The following is a 25,056-nucleotide window of genomic DNA, read 5'->3' as shown; positions in this document are numbered from 1 at the left end:
AGTTAGCTCGCATCCAGTTTCTCAAGTGAATCAAACCCACTCTTCTGCTTTGGCGTAATTCTTCATCTTGAACACGTATATCTCCAGAGCCTGCTTGTGCGAGCCCATGCTACTCAGAACAATGGCCTGAGCTTCGTAAAAGGCGGGATCTACCAAAGGTTAGATATCTCAATACCAACTATGGGAGCGAGTGTATAGTACCATCGCGTGGGATGAGACTGAATGCCTTGATGAGGCTGTACTGGCTGCTGGTTTTGAGGAAACGCACGAAGCGGCTCATTTCTGCCTCCCATTCGTCATCCCGCTTCTTGTCTTTCAATTGTTTGATGAAGAGTTCGACCAGACGGTTGTGGAATTCCGGTGTCGATTCGTCGAGCTCGCTGATGATATGTTCCAGGTATTGAACCTCCAGGCTAGCATCAATTCCTCCAAGGAAGCGTGCGACCCGACCACGAGGCAAGGTCTCGGCGTTCTCGGAGTCGGCAATGAAAATCTCCATGGCCAATTTTGGGTCTGCTCTTAGAGCCCATTCAGAGTATTGCAAAATGAGGTCGATTTCGGACGGTGGTAACGCCTGCAGATAGGTCACAGTCCGCTGAGGACCGTGTAGGCCCGGAGCGGCTTCGTCGGGTCCCTGGGCAGTTCCAAAGCGTTTGAGGAGTTCCAGTGCCTGAGAGTGAAGCTTCTTGCCACTAAAGAAGTCTACCAGCTCGTTGTATCGACTGTGAGCGAGTAGCGCTTCGTTGACAACATCTGGATCGCAGAAGTTCGGAAGGCGAAATAGTGGACCAGCCAGGGAGGGGCTGGTCATCATGTAACTTCGGAACAAAGCTGTGTCGACGATCCTCGAAGTCCTTCGGATCTCTCCCTCAAGCTGGCTGCTCGATTCTTCGAAGTGTGATCCCGACATGAAACTTTTCATTGCCTCTTCAGTAGATCCGTTTGTGTCCGATCTCTTCAGCTTGCCAGTACTCGGATCAATGACCCGTTGCAAGCGTGTTCTTGTTCCAACAAGGTAGCCAGCTAAAGACCTGACAGCGTCCCGGAGGTCGTCCCCTTCAAGAGGTTGATTATCATCAGGCTTCTTTCGAGTACTGCCGGTCTCCTCGACATCTACCGTGTCCTTCTTAGACATTATCGAGACGGCGTCTGATTGCGGTGCCTTTCGGTGTCCCATGAACAGCTTGGCAAAGCCAACGCCCCCTTTCGCGGGTGACGTAGGGGTTGCTGATGTATCCTCTTTGACAGACTTCTCGCCGTTTGCCTTCTCCTGAGACTCGTCTTCCTGTTCCTTCTCGTCACTGCTTGATTCATCTGGTTGCGCACCGTGCGCCCAGCCAGACATCTCTCCAGCGATGGAAGGCGGGAAAAGTTTCAAGACTCGCTCAGGCGGCGCATGAACGTCATCTTCGTTGAAAAGGTCCATGGAATCGTAGTACTTCTTTTGCTTGAAAAGAGATTCGGCCTTCAACATCTTGACTTCCCGAAGAGTCTCTTTCTTGTTCTGAAGCAGAGCGTCCTCTAGCATGTTCAAAATGCTGACGGCCTCATCGTATTTGCCCTTTTCCACCAGTTCGTCGATTTGCGAGTCATAATCGGTAGCACCCATCTTCCACACACATCGGTCACTAGATATATGAAATCCCTTGCCCGCATGGGCAAGACTGACGTTAGGGGGCGGAAAATGTAGTTGCGCCGCGCCCGGGAGCGAAATGGTCTGCAGCAGATGCAGAGTCTCCGGGTTCCTCACTTCAAGGGAGCCCTTGGATGGAGGTTGTAATGCCAGGATATAAGGGTAAGAATATCCGATCTGTTCAGGAGCCGATTGCCATGGGATTTGTCGTTTTTCAACCGGTTTGCCTTCGTCGGTGATGAACATAGAGTTGATGTCCTTGGCAAGTAGTAGCTCCCCTTCAGCCAACTTTGCAGCAAGCGGCTTGGGCATGTATCCTCCAAGACCCATATACCCCATGCCCGCACTGCTGACAGCTCCAAACCGACTGACTTGTCCGCCCGATGCAGCAGAGCCGGGACTATTGATGTCTTCGACCTCGTGGGTAACCACATCGACCATCACGTATCCAGCGTTCATTCCACAGACAATCTTTGTCGCACTGGCCCATGTCACGGTCCGTATCGATTCCGGCAGCATGACTTCTCCCACGTCGGCGCCCAGCTCGCTTTCGTGCCAGCTCCATAGTAGCAGCCGGCGACGGACTGCCACCGCCAAGCGGCTAATGATCTCTGGTATTCCGGTGGCTACATCCTTGACAATATTTGATGTTACAGCGAAGCATGTTGCATTCTTGGTTCGCGATAGGGTCTCGAGAAGCTCGTAGGTCCCGAGGTCATGTAACGATACGTAGTAGTTCGACAGCGAGACAAGCGTGTTGGCCTCTTTAATGACGGCGAGCTGTTCGATTGCTCTGTTCGAGAACTTGTCAACTTCGCGTAGCAGATCTGTGGGTTTCTTGGACTGTTGGGCGGCTCGGGTTCATCGGTTGCTTCCGGTGGACTCGTTGCGGCCGGCTGAGAGCCGTTGGCCTTGGTCGGTGATGGAGGCGGTAGCTCGTTTACTCGGTAGATACGAAGGACACCATTATTGAGGCCGACGAACACGCGATCGCCTGGGGGAACTCGTTAGCTGGAGCAGTTTCTGTGGAAGGTTAGTAGTTTTTGATACGCACCATGCGCGAGGATTGTCTCGATCTTGGACTTTACCCCCGGCTTTAGCTCAATGATGGGCCGAGCTGTAAATGCTGAAAGCATGGCGACTGCCAGCCCGCAAGGCGAATATATTATACGTTCAGTAAACCCTCATCTGGAGGGGAATTCGTAAGGAGTGCGCCGAGTCGTCACAGCAGTCAGTGTGCGATCATGACGGCGCGTGGGAGAGGTTGTTGAGCTTTAAGCGTCGGTTCGGGTATGGCTGGGCGAAGGTGCGCCGCCTTAGCGGTACGTCAGGACGAAGTACCCACAAGGGAGCCGATGACCTCTTCCTCATCCAAATGGGTACTAGCGCCTCTGCCACCCTTCCGCTTGAAGCAGCCCGTCTCCACCTCCTTCAACCTGGTCTACTAACAGGAGTTGATTGGCCGGCGAAGTCCCGGGATTAACATTACATTGACTTCACATGCATTGCGGCAGCTTACTTTCGACTTCAACACATGTTGCAATGGCTCTGCCTGATCCTGCCAATTCGTTCATAGTTTGGAATAGGCCATAGAGAGTGTGTATGACCTTTTGAGTAAACGCTTCACTGTACCATTCTAATGCTTACTCCAATCTACATATTGAACAATCAAGAACGAAGTAAAGAAAAGACCCAGTGTCCTATATGAACAGGTCCGTCTATGCTATTAATCCAAAACAGTATCTCCGTGAGCTTGCGCTTCTTCCATAATGCAACAAAGTCAATAAAAAGCATGATAAATTCAAGGCATGAAACGGGATCCGTGCGCGTACTATCGTGAACGAGAGCTTGTGGCAGACATCTCTCAGTCTAGCCCAGCCACTCTCATGAGACCATAACCCAGAGTTACCACAACAATTAGAGTGAGGATACTGCTGGGCACACCTCGGCTGATAAAGTGCTTCACATTGAGATATCTCTGACCCGTCGAGTCCTCCTTCATGATAGCAGCTACAAAGATGTTAGTTGATGGCTCGTATCAGTTCGGGGGACGACTTACTCATGTTCGGGAAACCACTTGTTGGTAGCCCCATGGCGGCACTGCACATAAGGACTCCGCCCATGACCAGCAGGTTGGGATGAGGTTCGTCCATGTTGTAACCGACGTCATACACCAACGGCAGGATGATAAGAGCTGCAACAGTGTGGCTGATAAACGTAGCGATGACAAGGATGAGCGCCGAGAAGACGACAAGGACGACGTAAAGGCTCATTCCCTCAACTTCCTTAGTAACCATGCCAGCAACGGTATGCAGAAGACCCGATGACTTGACAGCTTTGCCCAGAGACAAACCTCCGGCAGCAAGGATGATGATGGTCCATGGGAAGTTGTTGAAGTCTTCTTTGGTCAGGATACCGATACCGAAGAAGAGAACGATGGGAATGATGGCGATGACGCCCATGTCGCCGAAGATGGACTCCATTTGATGGCTTGCGCACCACAGTCCGATCGTGACCAGCGTCACAATGGAAACAAACCATTGGATGCCGGTGAACTTTTCCTTGACAGGGCGGATCGGGGAGATGGTAGTTCCCTTGCTCGGTTGGAAAGTAATCAACAATAACACCCAGATGATGAGCAAAGAAATGATGCCAACTGGAATGACAATGAAAAACCACTGGATCCAAGTAGGCGCCGGCGTCATGATACCGATAGCGACGACGTTCTGCGGCGAAGCAATGGGTGAGAGCATACCGCCAATATTGGAGGCAAGTGCAATGCCCATGATGACAGCCTTGGACATGTTGGACTCAGAAGGCAGAGTTCGCAGCATCGGCTAGAGTCTTGTGTTAATTTGAGGCACAGTCGGGGTTCATCAGACGGATACTGACCTCGATAATGGAAAAGCAAAGCACTGGCGCAGCGACGTTACTGATCAACATACTGGCGAAAGCAGCGACAAGCATGTTGGCAATGAGGACAGTGCGTGGAGTGGTGCCTGCTTTGCTGAGAACGAAGGTTGCAAGACGCTTGTCGATCTTGCATTTTGACAGAGCAGCCGCAAGCGTAAAGCCGCCTAGCAGGAGCATGATGACGGGCGTCCACATGGCTGAGAAGATGTAGGCTGTGGTAGCCTTTGCGTCAAGTCTCTTGTGAGGCTTGTCGTCGGAGCGAACAACAGTCAAAACAACACATAGGAAGGGTATCATGAGTGACGTAACGAACAGCGGGATAGCCTGTACATAAGTTAGCAACTTGTTTTACCAGTATGCATGGAAACTGACCTCAGTAGCCCAAAGGATGCTGACAAACACTAGCAAAGCCAAGCAGTTCTGTTGCTCGGGTTTTTCCATGATGGGCAGGAAAATGAGCAGGAGGAAGGCGGTAACAGCGAGCAGAAGGGTAAGCAGAGGCGTACTGGCGACCCATGTTGGCACGATGAGACGGCCAATCGGGGTGACGACCTCCTTGGTTATTGGGGCAAGTTCATCATCACCCTGAAGTCTCCTCGAGCCGGTCGCTCCATCTCTGCCCAGAAGCGTTCTTCCTAAGCTGGCAGCCTCTGCGCGACGCTCCATTCCGATCATGTCTCGCCAGACAGTATTGCGCTCCCAAACGACATGCTCCCGGAGGTGAGACCTGAGATCGCGCTTGGCAAGTGCTTCGTCGCCATTCGTGACAACCTGGGCGTAAGCCTTTTCCATCTTGGAAATGTTCTCCTCGATCGTCTTGATATTTTCCTCACTGAATGGGTACGCTGAGTCGACGTTGGCGCTCATATACTTGACTCGCAGCTCCTTGTCCAAAATCTTGTCGAATTTCTTCAAAACCTTTCTGAAACCTGTCCTGTTCAGCTGCACGTATGACTTGAGCTCGCACAGCGAAACGTAAAGGCTGATGATCCGCTTCTTGAGCATGATGCCTGAGGAGTACAGGAAAGACTGATCCGGCATCTCGTCCTGCGTGGTGCTGTAGCGCCGCAGTGATCTTGCCAACGTCAACTCGGTCGATGCCGTCATGTCTGTTGTCGACTGCCCAAGATTCGGTACCGTTTTACGTCTGCCGCCGCCAAAACTGGAGCGACTTTTCGTCAGTCCTGTTGTTTCGTCATCGTCCTCGTCATCGTCGCTGTCTTCAGCGTTGCCGTCGACGGACACCGAAGTCCGTCTGCCGTTAGACCCCGACAGTCCCGGGCGGGATGCGCTGCCAAATGACCGTCTAGGCCCGCCATCAATCTCGTCGTCCTCGGAAGAATGGTTACCAACGTCACCCAGCAGCTGATTGACCTCGTCGAGAAGCTCGCGCTCCTTGGAAACATAGAAGGAGCAGATCTTCTCCAACTCGACGCCAAGCGCACGGCTGAAAACTTCTTCGGGATCTTCGTTTCGGATAAGGGGTCTCGATTCGGCATCACCTGAGGAGGTTTGGTGGATAGTCTTCTCGAGCTGGTAAATCCTAATAGCGCAGCATTAGCTATCGAGATGCCCACAGCACCACCTAGGCGCATTGCTGACTCACAGCTTCTTGAGATTGCTGTAGGCGATATAATGACTGCTCCAGTCTGGAACAGCATTGAACTGAATGCTGTGTGAGAACTTCATGTCGTCCTGCTCATCAAGCCACCGTTTTTTCCAAAGTCTTTTCTGTTGTAGTTGGGCCTCTCGATCCTCGGTTGACTTCCGTGCAGTGATGTGGTTGTAGTCCGCAAGCTCGTAGCTCTCAGTCTGAGCAACAGTGGAGTTGCTATTGTTGGTGGAGCCCCCTCCCCGTTCCCCTAAGGCTGCCGACGGCTGATCGAGGTCAATTAGGACTGGTGGGCTTGCAGCGTCTCCTTGGTGGGTAGAGGAGGGATTGCGGAGATCTCTTAGGGGCGTTATGGTGGCGGAAGGTCGCGTGCGACTTCTTATCGGCGAGTATCGTGATGTGCTTCAAAGGCTCGAAATGCTATTCAAGCTACCGCGATAGCATCCCGCGGTTTCTTGGTGGCTGCAACACGTGGGGAAAGCGTTGGTCGTCCTGTTTCCCAGCTTGTTGAACGAACCGCGTGACGAAGTAATTGGTTTCATTTGGGATTAGCGTAATCCAGCTCCGCGGTGCCACGTCCAATGCGATTAGTGTCGATACCATTGGCCATCCGCCGCTCGGATGGAGCAGGAAAAAATCTCCACAACCACCGCAGTGAATTACGTAAGACAGTGACACAACCAGATTTGATAGACGCATAAGCCCGACTATTCGATACAGCTAGTTAATAGTGAAACCATTTTGCTTAAAGCCATATAGCCATCAGGACCCGAAATGTTCGCCTTCTTTACTTTGTTGTCTCGAACCACCTTCAATATGTATTGACGTTGTTGTGACCCATAATCATTTTTAACTTATTCCTGATGTACATCCTTTGATACTATATGAAATCGATTTCTTCCGTCCCTTTTATCCTCCTATAGTACATAGTCAAATGTCTGCTCCCAACCTAGGGATGTATCATGTATGATTCCACACGACAGCGTCTCTCTGCCTTTCGGTATCCAAAGTTCACACGGGTTTATAGTAAAAACACCGACTCTTGGTTTAAAAAACCATAGCTTACGACAAATCACGAAGTCTCGCCCGGAACTCCTCGCATCTGTACTGCAACCAAAGCACAAACGGCACGGTCAAGAGAGCTGCAGCAGTTATGAGCCATTTTGCGCTGTTGTTGCTGGTGAGGGTTTCGAAAGCATGCTCCAAAAGCGGAAAAAATGCCCCAGAATGGTATCTGAGAATAGCAAGCGAAGCACTTGATGCCACAGCATGCTGCGGTGAGAGATCAGTGATATACACAGCTGATGCCATCTGCAGTAACACTCATGTTAGCCTGTGGCATTTATCACGGCAACCCTGGCTTTTAATTCCCAACGCTCATCTTTGAATAACGCACACGTCATCATAAGACAGGATCCGAGTGATGACTCACTGTTATGGCGAATAGTCCACTGCCGATCAGGAAGTTTCCAACCAGCGGCAACAGGTAGGACATTTCGGGCCGGGCCGCCATGTTGTAGATGATCAAACCGACCACAACAAGGATGGCCGCTCCATTGAGCAATGGGAGACGATGCTCGGGCAAACTTTCTCCATTCCGTGCCAGCCTCTTCACAATCACGTCGGTGAAGAAGCCAAAGATGATTAGACCGGTGAACATACCCACACCCATCCCCGCGAAGGCCAACCCAGCCTCTGCCGTGGTGAAAGAGTACACCGTTTTATATGTCATCGGAACGTCAATGTACAGCCATACCTGGAGGCCGTAGAAGAACGAAGTTACCATGATAGCCGGAAGGATGCTTAGTTCAAAGGGCGAATCGCAGCCTTGTAGAGCATGCTTCTCAAGGGCTGCTTCGAAGCGATGATCTTTTCGGCGCTGATCTGACCGTCAGCGTCAACCATTCCACCCATCTCACCCCTTGCGGCATGCTTTCGCCGAAGGACAGGCAGATATGTCTCGCACATGAACTGGTAGGTCAAAAGGACACTGATCAACCCCTACGTTGTCTCGTTAGCATGCGGCCTATAATAGGCGAAAGCCGACCTGCGCATAGGACTAAAGAGCGGTAAAACCCGCATGCCTGATTTGCGGCCTCTCGAGGCTACCATCATGTCTAACGCAAACCATGCGCAAGACAGACGGTATTGGCAAGAAGGAGAATCTTACCATGAAAACCAGGAATCCGAAGCAACCTCTCCATCCCCAGGCCTGTGCAACAATACTTCCTAAAGCCGACCCTACTGCAGGGCTGCAGACGCTGCCAAACGCCATAACCGACATGGCCCGGGCACGCTTCTCCTTAGCCATAATATCTGTTGCCGTCCCAACACCTTGAGTTCTCGGGCTCGCCCCAGCGCATCCAGCTAGGAAACGGAAGAAGACCAGCCACTCGGCTGACGGAGCGACCATACAGGCCAAGTTGCATAGCGTCAGAAGCACATTGCAAGTCTGATACACCGGGTTCTTGCCGAAAGTGTCGCTCAACGGAGCAAGCAGCAGTGGTCCAGCAGAAAACCCGAGAACGTAGGCCGAGACAGTCAGATCCGCCAGTGTGGGGTTGTCTTCGATCTTGAAATCCCCAATCACTTGATCCAGGGCGGGCGTGTAGACAGCAGATGCCAATGGCCTGTGAACAGAAGGAAAACCTGTTAGCGTCAAGGTCGGCGGCAACGGTGCGACGCCCAGAGGCGTCACTACACATGAAAGCCAATGAAAGCCATGCGGTAGTACTCACGTGACGCAGGTTATGAAGGCCACTACAAACACATGCATCCATTTCTTCCTGGACGGCCACAGTATTGGATCGAAGGGTTCGAGCCGGTCCAATTGGGATGTCTCCGGCATAAGATGGGGATCTGCAGTTGCTGCTACGTCGTCGCTCTCCGGCTCCAGGAAGCAGGCAACTTCTTCTGGGTTTTTATCGTCCGATGAGCGCCAATTCGAACTCTCGCCAGGTTCTTTCTCCAGAAGCCGCGGGTTTTGTTGAACATTGCTCTCGTTGTCGTGAATTTTGTGACTTGAGGGTTCGGATGTGACTCGCGTGCGTTCGTTTCGCGAGAGCTTGCTGACCTTTGCCTTTGAACAAAATGTGATGGGTGGGCAGGAAGTCTTATGACAACATAAGTTCGGACAAATCTTGTATGTGAAGACTCGGCGGTGACAATCTGTTAGCATTCTATGTCTGCAGGCTGCCTCGCTGTTCTTTCATCGAGTCAAACTGAGGAGAAAGAAGGAGCACCAGGGAGCCCCCAGATTGCCATCTTGCTGGAGGAAATGCGGCCTGTTCGGACCTTATGGGAGTCCCCGGCCTTGAGAAGCGTATCAGTTTTGGCTCTCAGCGTTACATAGGTAATGCGCAGAAACGTTAATCTCGAGCTTGGAAAGTGGTCTTAGTTTTGCCAATGCACCATCGCGTAAAGTCGGTGAAGACTGCTTTCTCTTGGTTTTACATATTGAAGACCAATATGGACATCAATATGAAGACCATGCCCTCGACATAGTATCAACGAAGCTGCATTCTGCAACCTTCGGTCGCCAGGGCCTTATGCATTGATGCTCTATACAGAGTTACGATACGCCCGCATACCTGCTTCAGGAATTAGGTGTACGGTTGCCCTTTTATAATAGCAGACTTGGGGTCAGAGGAGAGCAAACCTTAACGAAAAATAAAGAAATGCACTCAAACGCCGTTTTAGTTGATTAAGATTGAATACGAGAAGAATCCCCGCTGCTGTGGTACGAGGAATGGCTCATGTACGTCTCACAGCCAAGCAGGCCATAGACTCTTTTTGTAAGACGTCGTGACAATTCCGGGATAGTTGCCGGCGACAGCAAGCTCCTCACCTACACCGAGCTAGGATATCCACCTCGGCCATAGTACTTTTGAGGATCTGGCCCGGCCTTCCCTCGGGCTCCCGCGATGATGAAGGATCCAGAGAGAGCCTCAGACCCCTTGGAGCCGGTTGTAGACCTTGGAAAAAACTGCGCGACGAATAACGGTGACGAGGTGATTGTTACACTGAACCAAGACGAGAAGGAATATCGTAGCTACTTCGACGGGACCACTACGCTGATCACAGGGGGTGAAGCGATTCTTATTCCTACTCCAAGCAAGGACCCAAGAGGTGTGTCAGGACTTCATCCACCGAGACTAAAGAATGGTGATTATATGTTTTCCGAGATGTGCGAGTAGGAAGGCTCACAGTTGCTGTAGACCCTCTCAACCTTCCCGGATGGCACAAGAAAATCATAGTAGGCATCATCGTGTTGTGTAAGTCTTCGACCGTCAAAATATCTGGACCTACACCAGAGAACTTGGCTTACGTGCGGACCACACAGACGCGGTATCCGGTCTATGTCTCCTAACCGCTCTGACCGTGCTGATCGTCTTCATTATGCCTGAGTATGAGCGTGAAGGAATCACACCCGATCAGATTTCGAGTCTTTTTACGTTTCCCGTCCTGCTCTTCGGCATTGGTAACTTGATCTCAATGCCAGTCGCCGTAGCTATCGGTCGACGTCCTGTTATGTTGGTGTCTACAGTGCCTCGCTTCATGTCTGCTGTTCTCTGCGCAACGAACCGCAACTACTACTGGCATCTGGGCGGCTGCATAACTGCGGCATTCTCTGCAGCTCGGTGTCAGTCCTTGGGTCTACTCATCATTCAGCTAAAGGCCTCCGCATGCGCTGGCTTTGTGACGAGATTTTCCTAACTCTGTATGCGTCAGGATATCTATTTCCTCCACCAACGCGCCCGCGTCTTCCAAATCTATGGGTCTGCAGAGGTCCTCCTCAACCTCTAGTTTGGTCATCGCATCCTCATACATGGCTGACACGCTCGGGTGGAGGTCCTGGTATTGGATGTTCGCCGGGTTTTCGGGCGTAGCCATGATTCTCACGCTTCTCTCTATTCCTGAGACGGCGTATGACCGACGCATTGAGGCGTTTATGGAAAACACCCCGAGTGATCCGAGTAACATACTGGCAGCTCAGAATGATGTTCCGGCATCCACCAACATAAGCCGATCCCCTGGGCCGAAGTACACAACAATATATGAAGGTCCAGTTGTCAATCCGGAACGTTACGAAGAGCGAACTTTCACCTCTAACATGCGGATTTTTGTTCAGAAACCGGCATGGTCTCGATGCAGGTTCTGCCTGAAGCAGATCGGACAGGCTTTCCTCTTCCCTCACGTTCTCTGGATAGGTGTCAACAACGGCCTGTTCCAAGGCATCGACACCTCCATTTAAATGACATACGCGGAAGTGTTAGTGAAGCCGCCGTACAAATGGTCCAATACATCGGTTTCTCTCATTCAGCTCGGCCAAGTTCTTACCGCGCTCCTCTGCGTGCCGCTCGTCGGCTGGCTTAGCGACTACATCATCCGTTGCTCAGCCCGACGCAACCAAGGCATCCACGAGCTGAACAACGATTCATCGCATGGATTCGGCCTCTGGTGATGGCGCTAATTCTGACAACTTTGTACGGATACGTTCTCAAGTATCCAGAGAAGTTTCACTGGATGGCCATCGCCTCTGTTGTAGATGGGTATCTAATCGTGATCCTCGCCGCCAGCACGGTTGGAAACACTTACCTGATCGACAGCCATCCGAGCTTTGTGGGCGCCATTCTCGTTGTGATTCCTGTCACGCGTGGACTCATGGCCTTCGGTATCAGCAAGCACACCACTCAATATCTTGCCAACATCGGACCTGTCAATACCTTCGGCATATCTGCGGCTGTCAGTGCAGCGTTCAACTTTCTGGGTATTATCTTGTACTTCATCGGAAAGAGATTCCGGAGATTATGTATTCGTTTGACACATTGAGTCGACAACTTCCATCTACTTGGAGCAGGGAAAAGGTTATTCTTCGCGAGACTTTCGAGAGAGATTAGAAGTTAAAGCCTGATTTAGGAGTGCCATAAATGGTTATGGTCGCACACTATCTAGGCATCGGAGCAATAGTGGTTTCAATTCAGAGTTCTAGCCAGCAAATATCAAACTTGATTTCTCTAGTTATGGTTTGTATCTATACCGCTTTTCTTTAATTCTTCCAGCACTTCGTTAGAAGATTAGTTACGGAGCCTGATAAATGACCAGTCAGCCATTGAGTCGTTCATTTTCTGACAGCTCACTGGTTGAAGGACTCACACAAAAAGCATCAAGTTCTAACCGGTATTTGTAGGAGCTTGAAACTCTTCACATCTCTGACTATCTAGAAACGTGTTTTGAGTGGCGCGAAAAGGGGCCGAGTGCCGCTTGACCGCTTAGTCAGTCTTGTTATGGGGTGTGGTGGGGAGTTTTGGTCTTTGAACTGCGAATAGGACGATATAAACGAGCCGCCGGGCCAGGGGCCCATAGTGCCCGACTTTACGAACATGTTTCCAGTTTCAATGATGCGCGTGGAATGTGTTCAGAATTAAAGCCGGTCGTCGGCTGGACTAGGAGGGACACTCGGTTTGTGTATTAAGATAGGATGTAGGTGAAGCTCAAGACCCGCTCCTAGGCTGGTGACTTCGCTACAGTAGTAGGAGTCCTGTAGGCTCAGTAGCAAGTGTGTGAAAGCAAAGCTCAAAGTTTCTGATAGCACGTGCGTTAAACCGGACGTCCGTCAAGTAACAATATTCTCAGTCATCCTCATCTGATTCTCGTACTTCGTTCTTGCCCTCGATATATATTCTATCTCAGCCACCAACTATTAGTCTGCCCGCCTTGGAGAGGTAGTAGTATCTGGCGAGGCCGGAGTGGGAGAGATCGGGTTGTTAATCTGGGCCGTGACAACAGGAGTGGAGGGAGGGCCGGCGTGGCCCTGGACGACATTTCGACCATCAACGTCGACGATGGCGATCAGCTTGAGGCCGTTAGGGCATGTAGTCCACTCCAACATTCCAGCAAGGCTTTCCTCCGCGAGATCGTCTAGACAAGTCTCCCTGACCACATTTGAGACTACGGGCTGGCCATCGATGCTACCAGCACCGCTGGTACCGAGGACGGGAACGTTGACATAGCCGTGACCACCGCAGACCATCCAAATTTGCTGGGCAGGAAACGTGGCAGACTGAATCGTGACAGAATTCGGGCTGTATGAGTGAAGATAATTTGCTCCGCCTGAGTAGGTCAGAGCCAGGGGGTACTCGGGGTACACCATTGTCTGAGGATGTTGCGGGACGACCATGGGATAACCGACGTTGAAGTTCAAGAGCTGCGGCGGCCGATAAATGGGCAGCGTGACCATAGTGTGTGAGTTGCTGGTTCCTGGGATGGAGACAACTCGGCCTTGCTGCGTCCAATAAAGGACGATCTGCGCCTCAGCAATGGGGTCAGCGCGGCCAAGACGTATCATAGAATCGCGGACGAGCTTGAGGATATCGGCCTTCGTTCCGGTTGGGGAGAGGCGTAGGTGAAAACTCCGGACCCAGGGTGGCAGGCCGTTGCGAGAGTGGGAGTAGATATGGGTCTCAAGGACGATCGTGGCGTCAGCCATTATTGCGTCAGCCATCGTTGCGGTATATTTATTGCCTATGTTGGTCAACATTTCCATTGTTTGAGGGTAAAGAAAGTAAGGATAACTAGTAGTACTTGAACATCCATCATAAACAAGGGCAATAATGTGGCACGCTTACCTTTGGTGTGCTTTTGTTGTTGTTATATGGTAGTGACAAGAAGTTTCTTGGAAACACAGGAGAGAAAGAGGTACTAAAAGAGCATCCAACCCTTGCGGTTATCAAAATGCGAATACAGAGGTTAGTCTTACGGGTGGGTGAATCATCTCTTTGCCCGGAGGTAAATTCTTACCTCAAGCGGCGGCAGAGCTCTTCCCCCTTTATTCAGGTAGTTCGTAGCGTTTTTAGTTATCATTATGAAAGACCAAGTGAATCTGTGTACTTCTTCGTGGAAGCCGTGACTTGTATTGCTCTAGTGGGGCCCCCTTGAGAGATATACATGCTTGTCTCCTATACTGCTTGAGGCCCTGAGCTTTGACTCAATGGTGACTGGAGGTTGCTGAATGAATTCGCGGTTTGCGCCTTTGCTGGGAGAATGTATTTCTTGGGTGTGCCTTGTAGGTTACACACTCGACATGCGTACAAATACCTTTAGATGTTTTATGTCACGGAAAGAAGCAAGCTAAGGAACATGATGAGGTAGTGAGTCCAAGTTTGCAAAGGACAAAGTTGCGATTCAAGAGTGGCACGAAGAAAAGTGACTGCGTGAATAGAAACCAACCGAGTGTCTTCATGTGCAAAGTAGTTACACCCTCTTCAACATGACAGTGATGAACTACATTATCACCTCCAACAATTGAACAGGCACTAGCCTTGGAATCAACCATCTCCTTGAAAAATTATCCATTGAGCTCCTCCAAAATGACCTCAGATGCCTTTTGACTAATCATAAACGTAGCAACGACAGGAAACACGCCAGGAATCCTTGGGAAAGCACTCGCATCCACGACTCGAAGTCCATTAACCCCTCGTACGCGGAACTTGGAGTCCAACACAGCGTTTTTGTCACCATCTCCTCCAATAGCACACGTACTAGTTGGATGATGTCCAAACGTCTGGGCCTCGATCCAGTCCTCATCGATGTTGGGAGCAGAGCACGCCCCGTCGGCCTGGACCTTTGGACACGGGGGCTCACGTGGGGTGATAGGTCCCGAGGGCCCGGCGACCTTGGCGTAGACGCGGCGGACCCAGGCGATGGTGTCCTTCATGGCGCCCATGTCGGTATCCCTTCCCTGTTTAAAGAGGTTGAAGTTGATCTCGGGCACGTCCTGTGGGTCTGCAGACAGCAACTTCACCGTGCCAGCGCGATTCTGCGGGTGCTGCTTAACCATCGACACGCCGTATATTCCAGCGGGATCGGTTGGCAGGGCGTAGTTGGACTGATTGCTGGGCCAGAAGCCACGGAAGGCATAAGGGCCCTGCATCAAGAACATGTCGCGCTCGTTGTAGGGGGCGCGTTGGGTCTTGTACATGACGCAGCCGCTTGAGCCGAAGCCGCCAGTTTGCGAGCGAAGCGTGCCGACGATTGGCATCTCCTGGTTATCTTGCATGTTAGTGCCGACGCCGGGGGAGTCGACGAGGACGGTGATATTGAATCTATGCAGCTCGTAGGCCGGGCCAATGCCGCTAAGCTTCAGGAGCTGAGGTGAGTTGAAACAGCCTCCTGAGAGAATGACCTCGCGGCGGGCGGTGGCAGTGCGTCTCTCGCCCTTTGGGCCGTTTGCGTTGTAACGCGCGTCGGCTTTGTAAAGGGACTTGCCAACGAGGTACTCAACACCCGTAGCGCGTGGCTTGCTACCAGATGTGTTGAAGGTTATCCTGGTGACGAGAGAGTTCTGCGATAATGTGAGAGGGAACTGGTGAGTGTTGATGGTCTCGGTGATGTAGTCCCTAGAACTATAACGCTGACCATTAGCGCGGGTGTGTCGAGCGAGACCGTAGATACCAGCTGAGGTGTCTCGATTTGGGCTAAGTTCGTTGGAATCGCGACTGATGAGCTGAGGGAGTTGGTTGGGATTTTGACCGAGATCGTTAGCCATGGCCGTAAGAACGCCGGCTACGGGGCCGGTGACGCTGGTGGCTATGTCCATGTTGGTCTGAAACCAGCCGTTGAAGCCATGGCCGGGAGTACCTGATGATAGGTAGTTGTTTTTCTCGATTGTCTCAAAGACCTTGCGCATGTTGCTGGCTCTTCTCACATGTCAGCCTCGGCCTTTGTCTGTTTTGTTGATACTTACGTCCATGTAGTATCATTGGTCAGCTCCACGATGTAGTTCCAGTCGCTATCAGTCGGCAGGAGGGTAGCCATGGCGTTGATCATGGAAGAGCCTCCAACGGTGGCACCACGGGGGTAGTAAATACCAAGTAATTTTGCATCCGAGGGAACGTTCTGGTTCCCAACCCAGTAAGAGCCATCGCGGGCCCTCCAAGTGACAAAGTTGTTCTTCTTGTTTCTCTCATCATCCTCGTAGTGTTTGACAAAGAAATCCCAGGTGATGGATGGTGGATATTGACTCCCGCCGCTGGCTACGCTACTATCTCCCGCCTCAAGTATGAGGACCGAATAGCCAGCTTTTGCGAGATTGACGGCGACTGGTCCACCGCCAGGACCACTGCCGATGACGATGTAGTCATACTCATCAGAAGCAGCTGGAGAAGGTGCGCTGGCAACAAGACTTGAAAGTAAGAGAACGAAAAGAATCAGTTGGTAGCTAATCTGCCTGGCCTGCAAACCCATTCTGCCAATTTTGTGCGGGTTGTTTAATGTTTCAGCTGAACTTGCTCATCAAAATCCAGGGAGCGTTTCTTCTCCTACTCCTCGATCATGGATTCTTATAGTAATTGTAGCCACTTGCCTCCAGCATAACGCCTCTTCACTTTAAAGTGGAAGAAGCAGCATTTGGTCCAATACCCAGGCAAAATGAGAAAGTAGGGACGACCAGTATTGTGGGCAGAGGCAGTCTTGAGTTTCCATAGTAAGGTAGTAGGCCTCTTTTATCCCGGCAAATATCTGCATTCTTCCGTATGGACTCTGGCGATGGTATTCGGCTGTCAGATTCAAGAACGCGGGGAACCGTAACATCGCGTTGTATGGCACTGCACGGAAACGTCAACAAACTGTTATGGCTGCCTTTTTGAGGAAGGATGATTAATGAATCGGTCCTAAATAGGCTGGTTTAAATTCGTATGTGATGTCGCTCAGTGGGATTCAGTTTATGATCTCTTATGCCAGCTGATCCTCAGCGACACATTTGTTGCCTTGCGACTGGTTTCTTCGGCTTTCTTCCAAATGAAATAGTAAGAACAATTATCCGAATCCATCACGGCAGTTGAAAAAGAGAGCAGAATACGGATATCCAAATCTCAACTAAAGGGCTGCTGCTGTCCGGCATCGTCTATGTCGCGAAAAAGGATATGAGAAAGGAAGATGAAGTACAACCCCACACAGCTCTCACCGTGACTTCGCGGCTCATAGGCGTCTGCATCATACTTCGGAGATACTGACAGCTTTGTCAATCTAATAGTTAGCAGATAGTGTGAGCAACGTAGCAGAATTTGGCGTATGTTGTTTAAAATGAATTTCAACCCTCAGGAAACCCACAGACAATAATAGTATGCGAGCAACAAGAAGTTGAACAAAGTTCGCCATTCCAAAGCCTCTAATAATCAGATGATTGTGTCCGAAGCAAGCTGGCAGAGCGAGAAGAACACACAACAGAACCATTTGGAGGTGGGCACGGGGATGATGGAGGGAAGTAGGTTGGAAGAGCATAGATATGGCTATATCTCAAGACCCAGAACGCACTTGGTCGTGTTGCGAAGGGATGGGTGAACGAATATTGCAGTGGCTAATTACAGGGGGTTCCATTTTCCCCCGCTAAGTGAACGCGGTGCGATTGTGTTAGTTTGATGACTAATCAGTAGCCTACAAATCTTAGTCAGCGCCCCTTTCTTACCTCGAGATTGTTGACATAGCAACGCGTGGCATAAACACCAAAAATACTATCACAACCATTGCATCCCATCGTCACCAGCCCCTCACATGCAAATTGCGGACCGTTTGCTTTTGATCACATACAGCCATCACCTAACCTAAGCCCAAGTCGAGGTCACACCGCCGAATACGAATTGCCTACAATGTCTTCGGCATTCCGAGAATCGTCGCTGTCTGCCAGCCTCAATCGCCAGTCCTTGATGGCGACTCCGTCTGTTGCAGAGACGCTGCCGAATGCGAACTTTGGTTTCGAAGAGCTTCGCGACCGCATGTCCAAGTTTACTTCCAAATTCGATACATTCATCGAGCATGGCCGAAAGCGCGTTCTGGAGGAGAGGAACCAGTTTCGCATGAACATTGCAGAACTGCAAGGTATGTAAAGCGTGACCACTCAACAATACAGACCAGAACGCTGATGTACCGCAGAGGATCAGCGCATGAAGAAGAAAGACATCGAGATCCTGCAACTCAAGACCAGCACACATCAACAGACGGTCGCCAAAGAGAAGGCCGAAACGCGCGAAATGCAAGCAGCCATTGCACAGCTATCCGAAGAACGCGACAAGCACCTAGCGACAAGAGACGCTCTCAAGAAACAAATCGAAGAGACCCAGCGAGAGATTGATGCCCGGCTGGCGGCACAACGGGCGCACACGAAGCAGCTCGAAGCGCAGTCGCGATTCAACGTACCAGAACTCGAGTTCTGGCAGCAGAACCTGGGGCTGCGGATCGAAGGCGCGGGCCAGGACGACCGTCTCAAGTTCGTTTACACATATGTCGACGACCAGGACTGGGAGAGAGAAGCGTGGTTTGAGCTTAACACGTCGAGCCGAGACTACGATATCCGGCACTGCCGACCCAAGCTGGAGCGCGAGCGCGTGGAGCGGGTGCTCGACCAGCTCAACGAGACGAGAGAGCTGGCGGTACTGCTCAAGGGCATGCGGGAGCTGTTCGTTGAGGCGATGAAGAACTGAGTGTCTCTGGCGGGGCAGTTTCTTGGCTCTGTACAATGACGATGTTGACGATACCGATGATAGTTTTCTTTTCAATGGATACCCAGATTTGCGCGCATGCTGGCTTGGGGATTAGGGCCGACTCGGACGAGCCGCGCGTGTCTTGATGTCGCCTCTTGCGAGTCTAGAACAATAGTTATTTTTCGTAATCTTTCAAAACTTCTTTGTTCAGTCGCAATCGACATGTGAAGGTATCTCGGCCTGTGAAGGTATCTCGGCCTGTGGTGGCGCATGCAAGAGTACAGGGTCCCATACTCGTGATTAATCAGGCCACCCAAATGGGTTGCACAAACAGCAGGATAACAATTGGCTACCATTCCCTACACATGTTGGATAAGGTCTGCACCATACTCCCGTCCTTCCTTGGCGACAGCCTCTCAGGCAGGGCGGTGTCCTCGTGTTAGATGAGTGGCAACCTTTTCGTATTCCAACAAGCCTGTGCATACTACCTGGCCTTCTTTGAGCATTGACATCCTGGGAGTTGTGCAGGCTAGGTTGGCCAATACCACGGTGGAAATGGTCGACGACGGCCAGAACTTCCCCTTCGGACGCTACAAACTCTATTCCAAAACCAGCCTTTTAAAGTTTCTCCCTCGTCTTCCTCCTCCGTAACCACGGACACACCTTTGTCGTTCATAGTTGGATTTCCAGCCAAAACGAAACCTCAAAGGAATCTCGATGCTGCATCCGGCGACCAATGCTTCTGGGCTGCAACAAACATCGAGTCCAACGACAGACCCCTGTCCACAGCAAAATGCCCGAGGCTAGCACAAATCTACACAGTCTACCGAGCCACTCATGACTCGGGATCTTGGCCTTCCGAACCCGCCCGGCAGTCTCTGAATGATTCATATCCCCTCTCATTCGCCTGTTTCCGACCTTCCAAGCCAACCCGATCCCCGAAAAATCATACCATTCCCCTCTCCGTACCACCAATTTTCTTTACACACATTTTTGCCTGCCCAGTGCTCCGCTGCGCGCTGCACCGGTCCCAGCACCTGAGTCTGCCGCACCCCTGTTCCAGCTCCAGCAGAACAAGAAGCAAACATCCGACAGGATCCGGAGGAGAACCCCCCCTCCCCCCGGAGGAAACAAGGGGGCCGCAAAATAAAGAAAAACACGGCAAGGGGCTGCTCCCGTCGTCATCCATTCCAATTGATCCACATTACGGACACAGGTCGGATCGTAGCAGGCCTATGCCTCTCGGCCGCTGCCGCTCGATCACGGGCAGCACCCGGCTTTCTGACCGAGCGGAGCTTGACCTGACTTGGATCAGGCGAATCCGGAGGCAACACGGAACCTGATCCTCCATCTGCCGTACTCCCTCTTCACGCCCTTCCGATTTCTCATGGCCTCCGATGCCATCAGCCATCCCAGTCCCGCCGGCTCCGCGGCTTCATCGGTGACCCCCGGCCTGAGTTACAACAACAAGCGTAGTGCTGCCGATCAACCTAGTCCAGCAGGCCCCGGCAATGCCGACTCACACACTTCCGCCGGCGCCGGTGCCTCGCCTGCTTCTCAGCCATCCGGTGATATGAACAAGAAACGTCGCACCGGCCCTGGATCCAGGGGCGTTGCCAACCTGACGCCCGAGCAGCTGGCCAAGAAGCGCGCCAATGGTGAGCATAACTGCCCTTGTTTGCCCAGCACGCCTTGCTGCATCATGTCTTTGCTCCACGCTTGTACTTGATATCATCCACAAACCTTCCGTCAAGGTCAACCGTTCCGTACGCTGTCCACTTTATCCTCGTACATCTCCACAACATGGACTGCTTCTTTGCACCCAATGACGACACACCACGGCTAACCGATGTGCCAATGCCCGTGATCAGACAGGGAAGCTCAGCGAGCCATCCGGGAGCGCACCAAGAACCAGATCGAGACCCTTGAACGCCGCATCCAGGAGTTGACCTCGCAGCAGCCCTACCAAGACCTACAGGCCGTCCAGAGAGCCAAAGAGGCCGTCGAGGCTGAGAATGCCGACTTGAAACGCCGCTTAGCGGCTTTCATCTCTTCCATCCAACCGCTGATTTCTGCTCCTCCGCCAACTCAACGTGAGTCGTCACAGCTCGGCAGTGTGCATGCTCGGCACCGTCCTAACCGATCCACAGCTCCGGTAGAACCTCCCCCCATCTTCCCTTCCCCTAGTGGGAGCTACTCGCATGTCCATCAGCAAAACGGGCCCATCTCCGCGAATAACACGTCGACGCCAAACAGCGCGGCCTCGCCAATCTCTATCGACCCCACCGCCGGCTGGCAGACAACACCAGGAAGCGGTGCCCCGGACCTGTCTTCCCCAAATCATATGTATGCTGCGAGCAAGATGCTGAACCAGCAGCGGCAAGACCTCCGTCATGGTCTCGACCTTGGCCCGGAGAAGTTGGGGTTAGATTTCCTTCTTGATCACAATGCTCGCGTTGGCAAGATACAGAGCGGCATCAACGGCGCCCAGGACTCGCCAAATTACCATCATGTTCCCATGAAGCATGATTGGACCGGCGTTGGCCCGGTCCAACACAGTCGAAGTCCGTCCATCAGCGGACCAACCGTCCTCACCCCACGCTCACAGATGGACTGCCCTCAGCAGACGTCTTCCATCCCCCCGAGCAGAGAGCCTTGGCAAGTTGTTCGGCAGAAGTCAAGAATTGCGGACCGACATGTCCACTGGACAGCCTTCTCCTCGACTTCCTCCACGAGCGCCGGCAACGAGCAGCCGACGGCCTCTCCACGCACGAAATCATCGGCCCGCGCTACCCGTCGGTTCTCTCACTCCTCAACCCCGCCAACAGCAAGTTCTCGCACCCGCTCTCCAAGGTCTTCACCGACATCCTTGCCACCTTCCCGGATCTCTCGGCCCTGCCCCAGCGTGTCGCGGTCCTATACATCATGTTCCTCATCATGCGCTGGCAGATCTCACCAACGCAGGAGAACTATGACCGACTCCCCGAGTGGGCGCGCCCTCGGCCCCCGCAGCTGTTCACGGAGCACCCCGCCTGGATCGACCATGTGCCTTTCCCGGCTATGCGCGAGAAGCTCTGCCGGGACTACAACCCACGCGAGTACCTGTTTGATAACTTCTTCGTGCCGTTCACGACAACGTTGAGTCTAAACTGGCCGTACGAGGAGACGGACACTCTGCTACAGGTGCCGGATTCGGACGAGGTACTGATCAACCCTGTGTTCGAGCGACATCTGCGGAGGCTGGAAAATTGGACGCTCGGGCAGGCTTTCAATCACACGTTTCCCAAGCTTGCGGGAACGTACAACCTGAAGGTGTAGTCACCGCGAACGAGCATTCGAAGGCACTCAAGGTTATTTCACGAGGTAATCGGCGTTTTCCCACGTACTGGAAGAGTATGGACCCCTTACTTAATACCAATACACATATACATATACATGCTTATAGGGACCGACCAGCGGAAAGCGATTGGTCGTTGGCGTTGGGGGTTGGGCTGGATGGAGGCTCAGTGTAATTAGTACGGCGTACTTTCTTGGCCCTTGGGTAAGCATTACCAGACGGAGAGGCCCAGACTTGTCGAGAATGGTTCGGCGGTACAGGAGGGGCCCAGAACGTCTGGCGGCGCGTGTTTACAACACAAAACAGAAACCAGAAACGCGGCGACTGATGTGCGGTGTCGGTCGTTTGCGCTTCCAGGAGAAGGGATGGTCTATTGCTAGCTTTCAGCGTCTATTATAATCTATCCAAACATCATGTCAACTGGTTGAGGTGAGGCGTTGGTTTCGGATTGATCCTGTGACGAACGTGGCCTTCGGCCACCGAGAACATTGACAAGACGAAGCAACAGGTATCCAGACGAGACGACGACACCATGACGGCTGTATCCGCTATTCTCATCGGACTGACGCCACCAAGACCTTGGACTCCCCCAACTTGGCCATTGTTATTGCAATACCAGACTCCAGCGCCAGGAGCGGCCTGAAGCTTTTGCCCTTTTGGTAACAATGTGGGCAGGCATTTCTAAGACCTACTTGTCTGTAAAGATCAACGGAGAGGGATGAGGGAGCGAGTATCGATGAACAGGGAGAGCAGCCAATGTAAACATAAGCTTCAGTGAAGAATGGAGGACGGAAAAGTCAAAAGTCAAAGGCGAGCGAACAGACCTATCACAACTGGAGGAGGGCCAAACCTGTGAGAGCTTCCCGAGAAATATCTGAGGTAAACTTCAGTTGGCAGGATTTCAACGACAGCTCGATCGGACCTGCCTGAGTCGCCTGCCAACCGCCGAGCACCCGCCCCGGAGTGTATTCGAGACTGGGGCCCAGGGAGCACGCCGACGAACAGACCTCTTGTCAGGCGAAGGGGGTGTGTCAAGATGCGAAGCCAAAATCAAAGTCGAGACAAAGATCAATGCCAAGGGCCTCAAAGGTGCTTCATGAGTTTATTCTTGCTTGTTTACCTCTCAACCTGCAGCCATAGAGCAGGGAGTCATCTTTCTCGCCCCCCCTCCATCACCTAGCACTCGTCGTCGGCGCCTAGTGCCCCGATCGAAAACATCTTCAGGTTCGGCCCTACGCCCGCGAATAGGCTCGCATGCCTCCGCCCCGGCATCGTCTGGAACTGCAAACTCCGCACCGGCGTCCTAGCCGCGATGGCGTCGACCGCGGGACACCCCAGCCTCCGGCCCGAGAGCAGCGAGTACATGCCCACGCGCCCGTCGTCGTGCGCCGCGGCGACCACGCCCGCGTCGACGTCGACGTCCCAGCCAATGTGCATGTGCGGCCCGTTCCGGTACGCCGGAAACTCCACCACCGGCCTCGTGCCGTTCGGCCTCCGCTTCCGGTAGCGGATGTCGAACAGCGCCATGCGCGACCGCGGCCCCGCGGCGAGGAACTGGTGCGGGTTTACAGCCCTCAGGCGCGCCACGGGCCCGACGGGTATGTTATCCCACTCGGACCACTTGACGCGCATGTCAATCATCCGGACGTCGCCGTTGCGGCCGCCGGCGAGGAGGACGTTGGGGTTGGAGGGGAGGAAGGACTGGTCAAAGAAGTCGCCCTCGGCGGGACCCGGCCGCGGGCGGGCCGGGCCCAGCCAGTGGATGCGTTCGTCCGAGGTGAGCTTGAGGAGGCCGTAGGAGGTGCCGATGACGCAGGTGAGGGAGGATGACGAGGGCGGCGCCGGAGTTGTTTGGTTTACGACGCCTTCGCGGCGGCCTGTGTTGAAGGAGATGTGGCGGAGGTGGTTCGCTGGTGGGGGTGTTAGAATAGGGGGTGAGGGGAAGGTGAGAACGAGGGGACGTTACCTCTATCGAGCAGCCAGAGAGGACGATCGTCGTTCGAGGCGGACTTGGGCGGGGAGAACAGGTAAATGTCGCACGTGTTGCTAGGTTCGCGGGAGGTCACGATGATGCGGTGTGAGTGGGGGTGGTAGTTGATGGATGAGATCTGGGGGCAACCGATCATCTCATGCCGGTGCGACAGGCGGCGCTCCGGGCGGCTCGAGGCATCGGTGCTGAACGATATCCTGGTATTGTGAGCAGATGCTTAGCCGCGTGAAAGTCCCATAGTGCTCACCTCTCGTTCTCATCAGTGGGGATGTATGATCCTATCAACGTCTCCTCATCCAAGGCTGCCAAGGTCAGCATACTCGCAGGCTCCATCTAGGGAGCCTCAACTCACTGGCATATGCAACACCAAGCCCCGTCTTGACATCATCCCCGCCAACATAGAAGCACGGGATATTCGGGAAACTCTGCCGCGCGAAGCTGGGCACGAAAGGCACCTCGCCCTTGTCGACGAGCCCCTTCGCCCACGCCACGGCAGGGACGTCCTCGGCAGCCACGCCCGCATGGGCGCGCATCCGCCGCTGGCGCCGGAGGCCGAGCTCGACATCGAGAACGCCGCCGAGGAGCGGATCCCGCAGCACGGCGGAGCGGACAATGTGGCGCTTCAGACGCTCCCGGCGCGCGGCGACGGCCTCGGCCTCGCGGTGCTGGGTCTTGCGGCGCTTGACGCTGTCCGCGGACCAGGCGGCGCCCTGGGGCGCCGAGGTGGTCTTTTCGATTTTGAAGTACTTGCCCTTTTCCTCATCTAGACATGTCTCGCGTTAGCCGGTGTGCATGAAGCAATAGCTACATGGTGAGTAGTCATCGCGAGTGAAGACCGGGACAGGGTTCAGGGGGGCGTGTGTATAGTACCGTAGTAATACCCAGGGATCTGCATCCGCTGTTGGGGTGCCATGGCGCTCGGGGTTCAGTCCGGCGTGATGGCGCCGACGCCTCGGGTCCGAAGGAGTCCAGATCAGAAGTGCTGTGCCCGGAGTGCAGAAGGGTGGTTGTTCGACCCCTTCGGCTACGCGGCTGGAACCTGAAGGTATGAGAGGCTGAAGATGGGTTACCCCAAACGGGAATAGAAGAGAACGA

The 25,056-nt window shown here is 53.0% G+C and overlaps 12 protein-coding genes across 12 annotated transcripts; 3 read left to right on the top strand and 9 right to left on the bottom strand.

Moving 5' to 3' along the window:
* Positions 1 to 30: 30 nt before the first annotated feature.
* Positions 31 to 2,769, bottom strand: ColSpa_11738 (vacuolar morphogenesis protein 7; the record flags this gene model as incomplete). The annotated part of the gene is given in 4 exon segments (XM_049277950.1): positions 31 to 149; positions 202 to 2,460; positions 2,478 to 2,627; positions 2,688 to 2,769. The coding sequence occupies 4 exon segments, from the start codon at positions 2,767 to 2,769 to the stop codon at positions 31 to 33; spliced, it is 2,610 nt and encodes an 869-aa protein (XP_049133907.1).
* A 728-nt stretch (positions 2,770 to 3,497) lies between these two features.
* ColSpa_11737 (low-affinity phosphate transporter PHO91) lies at positions 3,498 to 4,437 on the bottom strand (the record flags this gene model as incomplete). Its single annotated transcript, XM_049277949.1, has 2 exons — positions 3,498 to 3,643; positions 3,693 to 4,437. 2 exons carry the CDS (start codon positions 4,435 to 4,437, stop codon positions 3,498 to 3,500), a joined length of 891 nt encoding a protein of 296 aa, XP_049133906.1.
* Positions 4,438 to 4,483: 46 nt separating this feature from the next.
* Positions 4,484 to 6,235, bottom strand: ColSpa_11736 (putative transporter; the record flags this gene model as incomplete). The annotated part of the gene is made up of 3 exons (XM_049277948.1): positions 4,484 to 4,870; positions 4,919 to 6,089; positions 6,153 to 6,235. 3 exons carry the CDS (start codon positions 6,233 to 6,235, stop codon positions 4,484 to 4,486), a joined length of 1,641 nt encoding a protein of 546 aa, XP_049133905.1.
* A 1,325-nt stretch (positions 6,236 to 7,560) lies between these two features.
* Positions 7,561 to 7,944, bottom strand: ColSpa_11735 (MFS transporter eqxG; the record flags this gene model as incomplete). Its single annotated transcript, XM_049277947.1, has 1 exon — positions 7,561 to 7,944. The coding sequence occupies one exon, from the start codon at positions 7,942 to 7,944 to the stop codon at positions 7,561 to 7,563; it is 384 nt and encodes a 127-aa protein (XP_049133904.1).
* Positions 7,945 to 7,961: 17 nt separating this feature from the next.
* ColSpa_11734 (efflux pump rdc3) lies at positions 7,962 to 9,006 on the bottom strand (the record flags this gene model as incomplete). Its single annotated transcript, XM_049277946.1, has 3 exons — positions 7,962 to 8,159; positions 8,329 to 8,788; positions 8,897 to 9,006. 3 exons carry the CDS (start codon positions 9,004 to 9,006, stop codon positions 7,962 to 7,964), a joined length of 768 nt encoding a protein of 255 aa, XP_049133903.1.
* Positions 9,007 to 10,829: 1,823 nt separating this feature from the next.
* ColSpa_11733 (uncharacterized protein) lies at positions 10,830 to 11,051 on the bottom strand (the record flags this gene model as incomplete). Its single annotated transcript, XM_049277945.1, has 1 exon — positions 10,830 to 11,051. The coding sequence occupies one exon, from the start codon at positions 11,049 to 11,051 to the stop codon at positions 10,830 to 10,832; it is 222 nt and encodes a 73-aa protein (XP_049133902.1).
* Positions 11,052 to 11,621: 570 nt separating this feature from the next.
* ColSpa_11732 (uncharacterized protein) lies at positions 11,622 to 11,990 on the top strand (the record flags this gene model as incomplete). The annotated part of the gene is made up of 1 exon (XM_049277944.1): positions 11,622 to 11,990. One exon carries the CDS (start codon positions 11,622 to 11,624, stop codon positions 11,988 to 11,990), a length of 369 nt encoding a protein of 122 aa, XP_049133901.1.
* An 871-nt stretch (positions 11,991 to 12,861) lies between these two features.
* ColSpa_11731 (uncharacterized protein) lies at positions 12,862 to 13,662 on the bottom strand (the record flags this gene model as incomplete). Its single annotated transcript, XM_049277943.1, has 1 exon — positions 12,862 to 13,662. One exon carries the CDS (start codon positions 13,660 to 13,662, stop codon positions 12,862 to 12,864), a length of 801 nt encoding a protein of 266 aa, XP_049133900.1.
* Positions 13,663 to 14,505: 843 nt separating this feature from the next.
* On the bottom strand, positions 14,506 to 16,403 carry ColSpa_11730 (oxygen-dependent choline dehydrogenase; the record flags this gene model as incomplete). Its single annotated transcript, XM_049277942.1, has 2 exons — positions 14,506 to 15,856; positions 15,904 to 16,403. The coding sequence occupies 2 exons, from the start codon at positions 16,401 to 16,403 to the stop codon at positions 14,506 to 14,508; spliced, it is 1,851 nt and encodes a 616-aa protein (XP_049133899.1).
* Positions 16,404 to 17,803: 1,400 nt separating this feature from the next.
* Positions 17,804 to 18,634, top strand: ColSpa_11729 (putative L-asparaginase; the record flags this gene model as incomplete). Its single annotated transcript, XM_049277941.1, has 2 exons — positions 17,804 to 18,032; positions 18,087 to 18,634. 2 exons carry the CDS (start codon positions 17,804 to 17,806, stop codon positions 18,632 to 18,634), a joined length of 777 nt encoding a protein of 258 aa, XP_049133898.1.
* Positions 18,635 to 20,021: 1,387 nt separating this feature from the next.
* ColSpa_11728 (uncharacterized protein) lies at positions 20,022 to 21,952 on the top strand (the record flags this gene model as incomplete). Its single annotated transcript, XM_049277940.1, has 4 exons — positions 20,022 to 20,292; positions 20,506 to 20,727; positions 20,785 to 21,198; positions 21,243 to 21,952. 4 exons carry the CDS (start codon positions 20,022 to 20,024, stop codon positions 21,950 to 21,952), a joined length of 1,617 nt encoding a protein of 538 aa, XP_049133897.1.
* A 1,195-nt stretch (positions 21,953 to 23,147) lies between these two features.
* On the bottom strand, positions 23,148 to 24,874 carry ColSpa_11727 (uncharacterized protein; the record flags this gene model as incomplete). Its single annotated transcript, XM_049277939.1, has 5 exons — positions 23,148 to 23,881; positions 23,938 to 24,158; positions 24,209 to 24,263; positions 24,314 to 24,724; positions 24,832 to 24,874. 5 exons carry the CDS (start codon positions 24,872 to 24,874, stop codon positions 23,148 to 23,150), a joined length of 1,464 nt encoding a protein of 487 aa, XP_049133896.1.
* Between the last annotated feature and the right edge of the window lie 182 nt (positions 24,875 to 25,056).

The sequence above is a fragment of the Colletotrichum spaethianum genome (genome assembly GCF_022836535.1).
Source record: "Colletotrichum spaethianum MAFF 239500 DNA, contig50, whole genome shotgun sequence".
Taxonomy (NCBI): domain Eukaryota; kingdom Fungi; phylum Ascomycota; class Sordariomycetes; order Glomerellales; family Glomerellaceae; genus Colletotrichum; species Colletotrichum spaethianum.
This window is presented reverse-complemented; position numbering and strand designations above follow the sequence as displayed.